This window comes from Convolutriloba macropyga, chromosome 4 (genome assembly GCF_964194025.1).
Source record: "Convolutriloba macropyga chromosome 4, txConMacr16.3, whole genome shotgun sequence".
Classification (NCBI taxonomy): domain Eukaryota; kingdom Metazoa; phylum Xenacoelomorpha; order Acoela; family Convolutidae; genus Convolutriloba; species Convolutriloba macropyga.
This window is the reverse complement of record NC_134471.1, coordinates 3,294,113-3,308,144: the sequence shown is the minus strand read 5'-3', so window position 1 is coordinate 3,308,144 and position 14,032 is coordinate 3,294,113. Positions and strand designations below refer to the sequence as shown.

The 14,032-nt window shown below is 36.3% G+C and overlaps 1 protein-coding gene across 1 annotated transcript in view; it reads left to right on the top strand.

Moving 5' to 3' along the window:
* LOC142337416 (tuftelin-interacting protein 11-like) overlaps positions 1–2,210 on the top strand; it is a 69,398-nt gene extending 67,188 nt beyond the window's left edge. Inside the window, exon 14 of the mRNA XM_075386618.1 lies at positions 1,733–2,210. Coding sequence (XP_075242733.1) covers positions 1,733–1,861 — 129 coding nt within the window. The 3' untranslated portion in view covers positions 1,862–2,210. The remainder of the gene's footprint in view (positions 1–1,732) is intronic.
* The last annotated feature ends 11,822 nt before the right edge of the window (positions 2,211–14,032 follow it).

Here is a 14,032-nt window from a genome sequence, read left to right as displayed (position 1 = left end):
TAAGTGTATTTTAGAATCTGACCGAATATGCAGACTTTGCACAAGACACTTTGACTCTTAGAACAATTCTGTCACATGCAGAAATTTAACGTCTGTTGTTTTTATCGGGTTTTCTAAGTTTCCTAGCCAGCTTTAAGTCTGCTGTTAAAGTCTACTTTCCTGCTGTTTTTTCCTCTGTCGCTCAGACCCTTTGTCTTGCCTTTTTAAACTGGAAAGCTCCAAGCAGCTTTTTTAATTGCTCTGAAACGAATTTTAGAGTAATTATTGTCTTATTTAATGCAAGGGTTTCGTTTGACTTTTTTAAAAACTTTCTGACTGGATTTTGCGTCCTTGACTATCCCCAATCTAGCCAGAGGCGAAAATTTAACTCATTGTTATTTTTAATGGCCGCGTCCTTAATTCTAGATGGATATTATAGCGCTCCTAATTTTTTACAATTCAAAGAATTTGATTTGTATTGGGGTGCTGTCTTTTTTTTAAAGATCTGTTCACACATTTTCATGATTTTTGAAGTCAAACTGGAGTGGTGATTTTGGTCACGCCGAAACAGGAAATGGAGCGAAAAAGCGAGTGGTTTTGCGGCGTGAATTTTGTTCGCTCTAATTTTAAAGTAGAATGAGAAAACGGTGTTTGAACAAAAATTCGGTTTCTCGGTAGTGGTTTTTTGTTCACATGCGGCAATTTCACTCTGATTTTTACTGTTTTTTCGATTTTTTGGATCGGATTTTTTTCTAAATAGTTTTCCCAATCCATCCACAGCTCATTCTGGACCTAGTTTTTTGTTAGAATTTCACTAGTGGTTTTTTGTTCTCCCTAGCAGCATTTTGACATTGATTTTCTGTTTTTTCTTTTTCATCTGATTTTTTTATGAAATGGTATTCCCAATTCACTCATTGTCCGTTCTAGGTCTAGTTGTTTGTTAATTCAATGAAAATTCTTTGAATTGTATGTCAGGACTTGTCCTGCTATGTTTTTTTACTTCGTCTGACAGATTTTTGTTTCGTCTCACCGCGACTTCTTGGAATTGACTTTTTCAATGACTTACCTCAGTAAAAAATGACTTCTGAGCTCACTTATGAAACTTTAAATTTTAGGAACATTTACTTATTAAAGGTCAATAGTGTGCATCTAAGTAGTGCCAAACATATGCCCTAATTCTTGAATATTAGAGTCTTGAGTTTTTGATTTCGAATATTAATTTTGGGATCTTTTCCGTTTGTGCCCCCCCCCCAAATATTGCACGTGCATCTGGGGGGTGCAAATAATACGCGCCCACTAAGCTGAGGGGGCACAAATGGAAAAGATCCTAATTTTGAAAAGCCCTATTAGGGCTTTCTCCTTATAGAGCCTATGTGTCTCATAAAAATGACAGTCCGAAGCTAACCCAAAAAGTCCAGTGGTCTATTAAAGGACTGGTGGTCGATCTGTCTATTTTATTTCTATAGTTGTTTCAATTCATGTAACGCCACAAGCGTCTATCGCGGCTATTTTCCGGCAATCTGCCGGCTATGTTTTTAATTCGTCGTCTCCGTCGATGAATCGCGATCGAAATATATAATTTTCACGTCTAAGACACTTTCACACTCGGGTAGACTGAAAAGTGGGTGTCTATAACCACGTTATGCAATATGATATTATGATGTAATTTGAACAGTTTTCGTCGGAGAAATTAATTCTTTCTTAAGAGGACTTGATAAATTGAAAACTTCATATTATTATGCGTCTCTTTCAGGTGTATACTCTTGGCACAGTGAAAGTGTGCATTGACAAGGGTGTTCTCTTCGTGAACAAAGGGGGAGGGGGCACCAAATGGCAGCCCATGGCTTTGCCTGCTGTGCTCTCGTATGCCAAAAACCGATGAAAACGCAACACAATCGGATGATAGTTAAGAGATACTTCCTCTCGATTGTGAACAACTTTGGTCCCAGGTCCACAGAAGGCTATATGATGGTCATTTGAAAAACTGAAACGTAAAGAAATTGGATGAATGTCTGTACAATCCGTTGCTACGGAACAAGATTTTGATGCATGCGACCAACTCTGTTGAAGGATTATCATAATTGCCCCTCAAATTAAGGTCTCAAACAAATTATCTCAAAACTTGCGCCCTGCTTCTGTGTTTAATTATAGCTGCAAAGATGCAAGCTGAGCGGACCTATATTGCGGTGATCTTGGTTTTTTACCATTCAAAGAATTTTAATTGTATTGGGAAGCTATTTTTTGTATTGGAGGATCTGTTCACATTTTCATGATTTTTAATAGACGCCCTCATCTTAGCCGGCTATTATAGCGCTCCTATTTTTTTTACAATTCAAAGATTTTTTATACAATTCGAATTGTATTGGGGCGCTGTATTTTTTAAAGATGTGTTCACACATTTTCATGATTTTTGAAGTCAAATTGGAGTAGTGATTTTGATCACGCCGAAACAGGAAGTGGAACAAAAAAGCGAGTGGTTTTGCGGCGTGAATTTTTTTCGCTCTTATTCTTAAGTAGAGTGAGAAAACGGTGTTTGAAAAAACTCGCTTTCTCGCTAGTGGTTTTTTGTTCACATGCGGCAATTTCACTTTGATTTTTTCTGTTTTTCAATTTTTTGGATAGAATTTTTTCTAAATGGTTTTCCCAATCCATTCATAGCCAGTTCTAGGTCTAGTTTTCTATTTAGTCAATGAAAATTCTTTAAATTGTACGTCAGGACTTGTCCTGCTATGTTTTTACTTCGTCGAACAAAAAAATGGGATCTTTTCCGTTTGTGCCCCACCCAGTACGTTATGCTCCCCCCAGTTACAGAGCACGTGCCATTACATAGTAAATCATTATGTGAAAATATGGCACGTGCGTCTGGGGGGTGCAAATAATATGCGCCCACTAAGCTGGGGGGGCACAAACGGAAAAGATCCAAAAAATGTTTCGCTTTACCTTATTTGGCCGCTTTTTCAACATTTTGCGTGAAATCTTTTTGACTTCTTTAGGCTAGTTTCTCTCTTCTCTCATTCTGCTAAAAGTGATTTTGAACATCAGTTGCACAGCAAAGCAATTCAAAATGAACAGCGTCAGTATAAAAAATTCAGAAGTAGAAACGAGATAAAGAATTCAGAAATAGAACAAAGTCAGAAATAGAAACGAGATAAACCCGTAAAGCCCATTTTCAGATACCCGGTACTTGAACTTTGTTCTCATAAGTTTTAGTTACTATCTATAATGTTTATTGGTATTGATACTAGACCTTGTAGCCTCTCACTGAGAGATAAGAATATGTTCAATTACGAAATGACATCAAAATAAATCGCACTTAAAAATGTGTTTATACAAAAATCAATTTTTGTTGATATTTTCTTTTCTTTCAATCCCAATAGAGTTATGGGAATCAGCGGCGGCTATTTTCCGGCAATCTGCCGGGTATGTTTGAAGTGAATTTGAAATGATGTATTTATTTTGGTCACGCCGAAACAGGAAGTGGAGCGAAAAAGCGAGTGGTTTTGCGGCGTGAATTGTCACTAATTTTAAGTGCGAAAACGGTGTTTGAACAAACATTCGCTTTCTTTTTAGTGGTGTTTTGTTCACATGCGGCAATTTGACTTCGATGGTTACTGTTTTTATTGGTTTTTTGTTCGGATTCTTTCTAAATGGTTTTTCCAATCTATTCTTCGTTTGGTAATTGGAAATTCTTTAAGTTGTTTCAGGGCTTGTCTTGTCCTGCCATATTTTTGCTTCGTTGTCTGACGCTCTTTTTTCGTTTTACTTTTGTTCTTACAACAAAGCTGAAAAATTAAATTTTCTGAACGATTTTTTTCCTTTCACTAACGGTGTGTGCACGAGTGCCGGCTTTTCCCACTCTCTTTTAGCCAAAGTTTTAAGTCATTTGCGTGATTAAATTGATCATACGTGACTTAACTCACTCAATAAATATGACTTGCACTTTTCAACTTAAGTTTGCTTTGAATTAGTTTGAGGTCAAAGGAACTCATATATGTAATAAAGGTGCTTAATAAAAACGCTTCTGTGGAATGAATTTTAACAAGCTTTATTAATTTATCGCTGGATGTTTTTAACATAGCTTTTAGAGCAGCGTTAATAACTTTTTCAACTTATGTCTATATGTTTCTTTCTACAGTGTACGGCACGCAAGTATATTTTGCAGCTATTCTGCCAATCTGCCGGCTATGTTATTAAATGTATGATATGTCAACATTACTATCACTATGTTTGATATATCTGATTGAGTAACAAACCTGCTAACAGTTGTAGTTTTGGTGAAAGTTTGAAATATTTTTTTGAACCAAAACTTCATAAAGTGCGTTTATTTAACCGCCATTTGCAATTGTGAATTGAAACGTATTTTAACGTATTTTCCAATTAAGTTTTATTCTCGCGGTTTTCAAAAGGCAGAGAGTTATCTTGTATCTTGATAGAGGGAATATTGAAGCTCTGAGGTATCATAAGAGGACTTGATGGCGGGCTTGAAAGCTTTGAATATTGAGCGCTAAGCGATACAACGAAGAATTTAGCCAAACTGTTTCTACCTCCTCCCCGCCGTGAAAAATTTTTTCATTAGCACGTGTGATCAAATATTCGTGTTTTTTGCACTGATACTTGATTGCAACGTCTAAGTAAAGGTGGGGATAGACATTGCGATTATTATATAACCTTAGAAAGGTGTAAAAATAGCAATTATGTTCTCTCGCGAAACAGTTCTATGAGCTTAAGCAATTATTTGACTACTTAACTTCGAAACGTTCGCTTACGTATTTTTAAAAGGTAGAGATGCCAAAATAAAGAGTAGCTTTATTCCCAAAGCAATAAAAAGTCAAACCGGAGCAGGCGAACTGAATTGCCTCGCTCAAATTTGTCCAAATGTGTAACTTAATTCTGTTTTGGATGTTATTACATGGGATTGGTATAAAAATTGCGGAATTGGGTTATATTCAAAAGCTAGGCTATTTTGAAGGGTAATAGTAATCCAAATTCCGCATTGGCAAATTTAAGAATCGCGATATCCAGGCTACAAACCTCGTATCCTGAATTCCGCAGTTGAAAATAAATTCGTTTATTGCCATCTGGATTCGGCGTTGGATGTAACTTCACTCCAATTTCTTAGTTAATTGTAATACGCGATCGCACACGCAGAAACTTAATTCCGGAAATCCGTCCTAAAAGGTTGATGGACAAAGTGCATACAAAATTAATTTATAACGAAAGATAGAAAAGCGCGTTAAAAATAAAAATTAAAAAGCGTGCTTGTGGTTAATTGCAAGTGCAATTAAAGTTAGTGTTTTTTTTGCAAAACCCTGGAATTTAGCTATGCAAATTGGAGAACTTAATTACACACATAATTTCTGGTCCGACTGCGTTGTTAAGAATTGTTTCAATTAATATTTTTCCAAGTTTGACTAGTGCTTATTAGGGTTCCTTTGATTCTGAAAAAGTTTATTCTACATTAGCAATTGTGAAGAGTGCAACCACTCTATTTTAGACTCGGCGTTCACAACTTTTTGAGAATTGGGTTGAATCTCCGAGCCGAGAGCTTGGCGATGCCTCACCTAGTTATATCGGCGACTTTCGGCCCTTTTTGACCATTACACCGCAGAGGTATACCTCTAACATTCTGCCCTAGTAAAATTCGCTCGAAAAATAGATACATAAAATGAACGAAATTAGGAAACATCCTTTATCTTAATTTTTGGAAAAGGTTTCGCCATTTCTGTGAAATGAAAAAACTTTAAAATTGTAAAATAGGTGACAAGTCTTGTGGCACGTTTCCGCTCATATTAGGTATCTATTATTCGCATTAAAAGTATCTCTAATCCTCAATTAAGCCTAATTAAAAGCGCGCATTTTGAACTTGCAAAAAAGATTTAATACTTTGTAATAGGCACTTTAAAGCGTTTAATGCTTTAAAGCGATTTAAATACAAACAAATTTAAAGACAAAGTCGAAAAAGCCGAGCCATCGATTTTTTCCCGAAAAGCCCATCGCTCAAAAAGGCCTTTTATATCAATGTAGTACTGGCCGATTTGTCATAAAGAACCAATTTATGATTTTGGTTAAGTGAAATACAGGGCAAATAATCATTTTCTAAGAATAGCTGAGAATAAGCGAAAAAAAGAAAAAGGAAAGAATTACTAATTTCATTTTTTTGGTTCTCTGTCGGTCAGAGCATGGTATTTACCACCAGTAGACGTATCTTAGTCTAAAACCAACATTTTTTACTGTAGCTTGGCCTGGAAAGCAAAAGTTGTCTTTCGTGATCAAAAGTTCTCTCGAAAAGATCTTCTGATTTTACAAGCTTCTGAACTTCGTTCTTATTCAATTTTTCATTTTTTTTTGCCTATGATTGGTTGCTAACAAGTGTATAGATGGTGTTGATCTGTACAAACAGCCAGAAAAGTTGGCTTCGAAAAATTTGTGAAAGTTTTTACTTATTTTTGGTTTTTGTCGGAAAAAATTCTTTCCCAAGTACGTTTGGCTGCCCGTAGTAAAATGTGTTAGTTTCTGACCATTTTGTGTTGCTTTAGTAGTTTTGTAAGTCCATTCTAACGACCATTTTGATAAAAAGAAGTCAGATAGTATTTTTTCTAGATTTGCGTTTCAGAAAACATAGGTATACTTTGCCTTAAAAATTTCAGTCTCTTTTTTTTGAACATATCTCTGATTTGATTTGTTTTTGGTTCTCTGGCGGTCTGAAACTGGTATTTAACACTAGTAGATGTGCTTGATTCTAAAAAGAAGAACAATTTTTACTATACTGTCTCCTGGAAGACAGGATTTGTCTTTGGTCTAAAATTCTTCCCTAGGAAAAGTCTTCTGATTTTACAAGCTTCAAAATCTCGTTCCTATTCACTTTTTTAATGTTTTTGGGCTTCGATTTGTTACTATTAGGTGTATGGATTGTGTTGATCTGCTCAAACAACCAAAAATGTTGGTTTTGAAAAATTGGTGAAAATTTTAACTTCTATTTTTTGTCGGGAAAACCTCTTTTCCAGGTATGTTTGGCTGTCCGTAGCAAAATGTATTAGCTTCTGATCCTTTTCTGTTGCTTCAGTATTTCTGTAGGTCCATTTTAATGACCCTTTTCATAATAAAAGTCGGATAGTTTTTTTCTAGGTTTTGAGGTCAGAAGACATTGGTATACTCTGCCTCAAGAAATTCAGCCTCTTTTTTTTTGAAAAAAATCTCACTTAATTGACTAATTGTTGGTTCGCTGGCGATCAGAACCTGGTAGTTACCATCAGTAGACGTATCTAACTTTTAAAAGAACAACAGTTTTTACTATAGCGGTTCCTGGAAAACAAGAGTTGTCTTTCATGGTCGAAAATTCTTCCTTCGGAAACGTCTTCTAACTTTACAAGCTCCAAAATTTAGTTCTTTTTCAAATTTCGGTAGTGAAATTTCGGCCCTTCTTTACGGTAGAAGAGGACGTTGGAAGCGTTTTGCATCATTTTCTTTGGGTTAAGTTTTTGCCTATTTTCACTCCCTCGAAACGTTCTTAAATTAAAATTGCCAGTTGCTCCACTCCACAATTTTCTACCCTTTTCAGCCAATTTTACTCAGATTCTCTATTTTAAACTTTCATTCCCTCCGCCGGCTGTGGCAAAAAATATCCAAGCATAAATTGAAAAAGAAAGTTATGTGAAATTTTTTTTATTTATTGTCACTTTATCTATGCAAAAATTAATTTACAAAATTGGAACTTGTACAGACTTTTAGCCTTGTTTAATGATGAACAGTTGATTTTTTAATGAAACCCAAATCTACCAAATTTTTACAGTTTTTTAGACGACAATAAAGTACATATCGGGTTCAAACAATTGTTTCTCTTGTCACCTTTTTTGACCTGTGACAGTTGCTTTCAAGAGAGCTTCGATTACTAATGGCAGAATTTATGTTGTCCTCATTTTTTTTGAACTAGTTCATTCCTTCATTTCGTTTGCCAGGAATAACTTCCTTTGTTAATAGCCGCCCTCATCTTCTCAGCCGGCTATTATTGCGCTCGTATTTTTTTTTTTTACTTCGTCAAAGTTTTTTTCGCTTTACCATTTTGCCGCTTTTTCGACATTTTGCGTGAAATCTTTTTGACTTCTCTAGGCTAGTTTCTCTCTTCTCTCATTCTGCTAAAAGTGAATTTGAACATCAGTTGCTAAGCAAAGCAATTCAAAATGAACAGAGTCGGTATAAAAATTTGAAGTCAGAAATAGAAAAGGGATAAACCCATAAAGCACAATTTTAGATGCCCGCTATTTGAACGTCGTTCCTATAAGTCTTAGTTACCATCTCTAATGCTTGTTGGTATTGATAGTAGCCCCTGTAGCCTCTCTCTAAGAAACAGAAGTACGTTATGTTCAACTACGAAATGCCATCCAAATAAATCGGACTTAAAACATATTTTTGTACAAAAATCTTTTTTTTTCAATTTATTCTATTCGTTCAATCCCAATCATGCTTATTGGAATCAACGGCGGCTATTTTCCGGCAATCTGCCGGGTATTTAATAGCCGCCCTCATCTTCTCAGCCGGCTATTATTGCGCTCATATTTTTTTTACTTCGTCAAACTTTTTTTCGCTTTACCATTTTGCCGCTTTTTCGACATTTTGCGTGAAATCTTTTCGACTTCTCTAGGCTAGTTTCTCTCTTCTCTCATTCTGCTAAAAGTGAATTTGAACATCAGTTGCTAAGCAAAGCAATTCAAAATGAACAGAGTCGGTATAAAAAATTGAAGTCAGAAATAGAAACGGGATAAACCCATAAAGCCTAATTTTAGATGCCCGCTATTTGAACGTCATTCCTATAAGTCTTAGTTACCACCTCTAATGCTTATTGGTGTTGATAGTAGCCCCTGTAGCCTCTCTCTAAGAAACAGAAGTATGTTCAACTACGAAATGCCATCAAAATAAATCGGACTTAAAACATATTTTTGTACAAAAATCTTTTTTTTTCAATGTATTCTATTCGTTCAATCCCAATCATGCTTATTGGAATCAACGGCGGCTATTTTCCGGCAATCTGCCGGGTATGTTTTCTTTATGAGCACTAAGTAGTGATTCGACATAATTTCTTCTTGAAGAATGGCATCATTCCATTCTGAGTTCAAAATCAGACAACTGACAAAATCTTGTAAAATTGGTTCCTTTGTTCACTTGTCTTCATGCTTCAAGAAAAGTTATTAACAAAATTTAATCGACATTATTTGAAAACATTTTATGCAATCTATTGCATGCGAATTTCATTTTTCAGAAATTAAAACAAATTTTTTATCCCAAAAAGTTCTTTTTCCAAAAGAATTACAATCATATCTATAATCTCTACAACATGGGACGACCAGTTGATACAGTATCGAGCATGATATGTTTTAGGGAGCGAATTACAATAGAGGTTTCACAGTAGCTGTACATAGAGATTTAAAAAAAATTGTCCCGTATCCTCCAAATATCAGCCTAAGGTTAAATTTTTAAGCAGTAGTTGATGTAACTAGTCAGATGTGCTTCAATGACCAAATGCTATGCTATAAATTGGCATAACCCCTGCGTTTCTGGTTATTTATGCAAAGATAGTTGATAAAAATCAGCATCTCATCGAATTTGTACCAATTTCATTCTATATTTCTATGAAATAATAAGAAATTTTGCTAGATTTATGATTTTGGGCAAAGAACATATTTAGGTGAACACGCAAAACTGTTGCCAAAACAAAGTTTTGTTGGAACCCTGTTCACAATTTAATTAAATAATTGGACCAATCATTTGTGATTGGTTGAAAGTTGTTATGATGCTGCTTCAGTATTACGACAACATACATTTTTTCAACATGTGGCATTCAGAAATCTTTAGGCGTGCCGGAATGTAGTGTTTCGACGTCATAATTCATAGGTTTAAAATTATTTTCACGAAAATATATATAAGCTATTTTCAAAGTTGAAGATGAGCTTGCAAGACCAAAAAGTGCAATTACACTTGTTTCCTTCTTGGAAAAATGGTTTGAGGTAAAACCTCCTGTTCTGGGCAATCACATTTCACCCGCCACTGAGTTACAACTCATATGATAAAGCATTAAATTTTAAGCTCCCCTCTCATTGAGTGAATCAAAAACTTATCGGTATAGATGCTCCCCGCTCATGGATGACACACTTCTCAAGGCCGACTCGCTCCTTAATTTCTGGAACAAGAATTCAAAGATTTGCTCCCGTTTCATATGTGTCTATAATCTCGCCTCCCTTGCAAGGAGCATGATAGCAGACCCCCAAATTGCTGTAACAGAGAATGATTGAGATAACTTACTGAAGGCTACTGACAATCCCGCCGGCTGAAAACTTCTGTTATCAGCCAGAGTAGCGATTCGTTTGAGGATCTTATGAAATGTCTCTGAAAACCCTCCAAACGTTTCGAAAGCCAGAGGAATAAATTGAATTTCGACTTCACTAGATTTCTGGGCGACTGTTCGTACTTCCTGTCCTCGGCAGCTGACAGTGCGAAACTTCTTTTCTCCGACGCATTTATAATAAGGCTTGACTGCAAGATAGAAGTGACGGTAACGTCTAAAGCTGTTTGCTGACCGGCATTCCATACAAAAAAGAATATATAGCCCGGTCTGAGGTTACTGTCGGGTAGTAATTTTTTCTTTTCACAGATGGGAGACAAAAGAGCTCCCTAGCAAGTTGATATAATTTTGTCTCATATACAATCATGACGAGAGATCATATCAACTGGACCAAGGTATGACAACGCATGGTCGCCCATTACGTCTAGAATACCAGATTTACTCTCGTTCTCGTATAATTTTACACCCAGTCGATATTTGAGAGCAACACGGAACTCATTGGAAGATATGTGTAGCTCCAGAGCTAGAATGAGGGCTGCGGATAACCAGACACCAGGCTGCGGTAGAGAACGAGATTTCAATCGAGCTTTTTCTCTTATAGAACTTTGTTTTCCTAAAAAGTTGTCCAAGGCTGAGTTATCAAGTTCTTCCTAAATTTTTCTTTGAGAGGGTTATGTCGTCGCAATTTGGCTCAATTCTTTAATTGCATTAACAAATAAGATTTCTTAAATTGGATTATGGCATGTTAATTTTTCTACAAGAACAGATGATTGAAAAACAGATCCAACGTATGCAGCCTGAACTCGATCTGCTGATCGTCTTATTCCTACAACGGTTTTTTTCATTGTAATGCATGCTTGGTATCATGAGGTGTCTGACATCAAAGCTCCAAGAATACCTTCAAAAGTTGCACGCTGAACCAAATCAAATTTTTGAAGAACTTTATTTGATTCGTCCAAAGGAGTATTGCATCGCAAAGAGTAGACAATTTTGGGAGAACCAAGACAAAAACGCAAAACACCAAGAACACTTTGAGGATCGTCTACATGTACTGAAGTGTCCAGAAGTTCCTCTAATTTTTAAAAGCGTTTGAGTAAAAAAAGAGGAAACAAAAGCATCAGATCCTATAGCAGCTCCAAAAATTTCAATTCCATCTACACAGTTCCCCTTGATCAAACTGTCAATTTTCGTCATGCTTTTGATTGACCATAGCTCGCACTTATCCTTCCTGAGTTCTCAGCTGAGTTTTTCTAATGATTATGAGAGAATTTCTAACGCTTTACAATGCTCGATCTCAGTTCTTGCAATAATTTCGTCATCGAGATACCAGCAATCTTGCAAGAGGTCTGGTATTTTGCTTTCAATTTTGTCAATTAGAGGGCAGATAGCCAGTGAAAACAAAAATGGACACAGTGGATCACCTTGTTGCACTCATGACTGACTGTCAACAGTTGAGCTATTGAAGATTAAATCGCTTTACTTCGAGTATCTAAAGGATGCAAATGACATTATACTAGGCATCAATACTTTTGTTGAGCCGTGAAGATGACTGTGCTTCACCGAACTGATTGCGTTTCTGATGGAGTAAGCCCCCATTTTTTGTTCTCTTCGTTCTTTAGAAGAGTATTTTGTGGCTGTGGCGTGCACTATGCTCTCGGAACCTCCCCTGACAGGCAATCCAAACTGATATGCACCAACCAACTCAACCGCTTCGATTGCTGCATTTTTTGCAGTGCACTGGGTAACAAGGAGGCGCCGAATAACTTCACCCACAGCTATGGGTCTAATGCCGGTTTTCTTTTTATTCAATGCCGTTAATGTAGCACTATAAGAAGCTGGAGCCGCGAAGATTGGGAGCTAGCCCCTGCTGGCTAAGTTAACTAATTTCGTTATGGTATTCATTGCTCGCTTGGATTGATCGGAAATGGAACAATTGATTGCGTGGAGAAGATGTTCTGGGTACCTTTTGGACGGGCCTAGCTGCTGTGAAATTCGAAAAAAAAACAAGCTCCAAAAAGACGTTTGCTTCATCGAACTGAAAAATTTTGCAGCTATAGTCTTCCAACGGCTCAAGAATTGCGTTTAGCCCTGGATGCCGTTTTTCGAATTCATTGAAAGTTTTTCTGTTGTCGGGTGCTGTTCCTTCCAATGATAAAATCTTTGCCGCACGACCAAACTGTCCTTGAAGACAAAGTGTTCTCGCTCGGGAGGCAAGCGCTTCCATTGTGCTGTGCTTTTACTTTTTGCTTGATTCATTGCAGCCGCTCCGTACTAAAGGGTAGCATACTCACCCGATCTCCAACCTTCAAATATATTCATCATTGAGTTTTCCTGCTGCTGTTTATATTTTTTACCCCCTCTGTAGGAAGCACCTAAAGGTCAATTGCTAACTGCGAAAAACTTCTTCCAGTTATCAACACAGTCAGGATTTGAGATGCAGTCCTCTATGTTTGACGTAATAATCCTGGACCATGGCATACAAAACTTCACGGGGATATAGTGCATCGTTTGGATATTTTTATCGCAAATAGGTTTCAAATCTGGTAATTCGCTTGGATGCTCACTCGTACCTCACCTTGGAAAGTACTTCACCTTGGATCTGACAAAGTCGTGCTCCAAGATGGAGATTTAATATAGGTTGTCTTTTCTGTCGGGATATAAAAGGAGTTCCAACTGAAATCAGGAAACGTGATATGTTGTCGTTAGTTTTCAGTTCACTTATCTGCTGTGTTAAACCAGTTGAGTAGTCCGACACAACGGTCCTTAATGAACTGCTAGTGGTTTGTACCTGTGAGTAACTTTTCACGGGAGTTATTAAAATCTTACTTTTGGGGGTTTGATTATTTATTTCCAATATTTCAGGCCATAACGTTATGTCAAAATGCACGTTACCGATTCTGTTAGTTTGGTTTTTGTGTTTATTTTCATTTTTGTAGACAAATTTTTCCAGATTATTTCGATATTCAAACGAGGTAGCGATTAATCTTGCACAGTTGTGCACAGTGACCTTTGCTTGAGGATTTTTTAAACTACTTTATAAGACAGGAGAATCCAATTTATACAACTCCTAGCTTTTCATAGGCAATTTAAGCCAACCGACTGGTTTAAAAATGCTGGGATAGCTGTCTTTTTTCCCAATTTAGATTAACTTATTGTGATCAGTGTTACCATACAAAAAAAAACATTGAATCCCCATTAAGTTATTAACAGCAAACAAATAAATGGGCAGTGTAGGTCAGAGTATAAAAAAAAACAAATTAAAAAAATTACGGTTTAAATTGAGACAGAAGTACTATGAAAACTAAAATTTTTTCCATGATGCTTTGCCGTACGACGCAATATTCAAATTTTGCTTAAATAATTGAAAGAAAAGCAAATGAAGATGCCCCTTTAGAACTATTAGTCCTGCATCCATTTCATTTACTTTTTTTAAAAAAAAACTTACGTTAAGAATCTAATTATAAGTAGAGTTGAGCCGATATTCAAGATCGAGTTTTCTAATGCAGATGAGTTTATTTTGTGATAGAAGCAGTATTTTTCGTTCGTTAGCTTTAGCGTAGATTTGATGTTGGTAAACGTAGTTTTTCAAAAATCGGAAGCTGGTTACTGGTAAGTTTCATAAAATAATTTAGTAGTTTGTATTCCAAAAAAATTTATTGGCAGAATTTAATGTTTTAGTTTCAGATCAGAAGAACTGTCGTATTTTTTGCGATTGCAGCA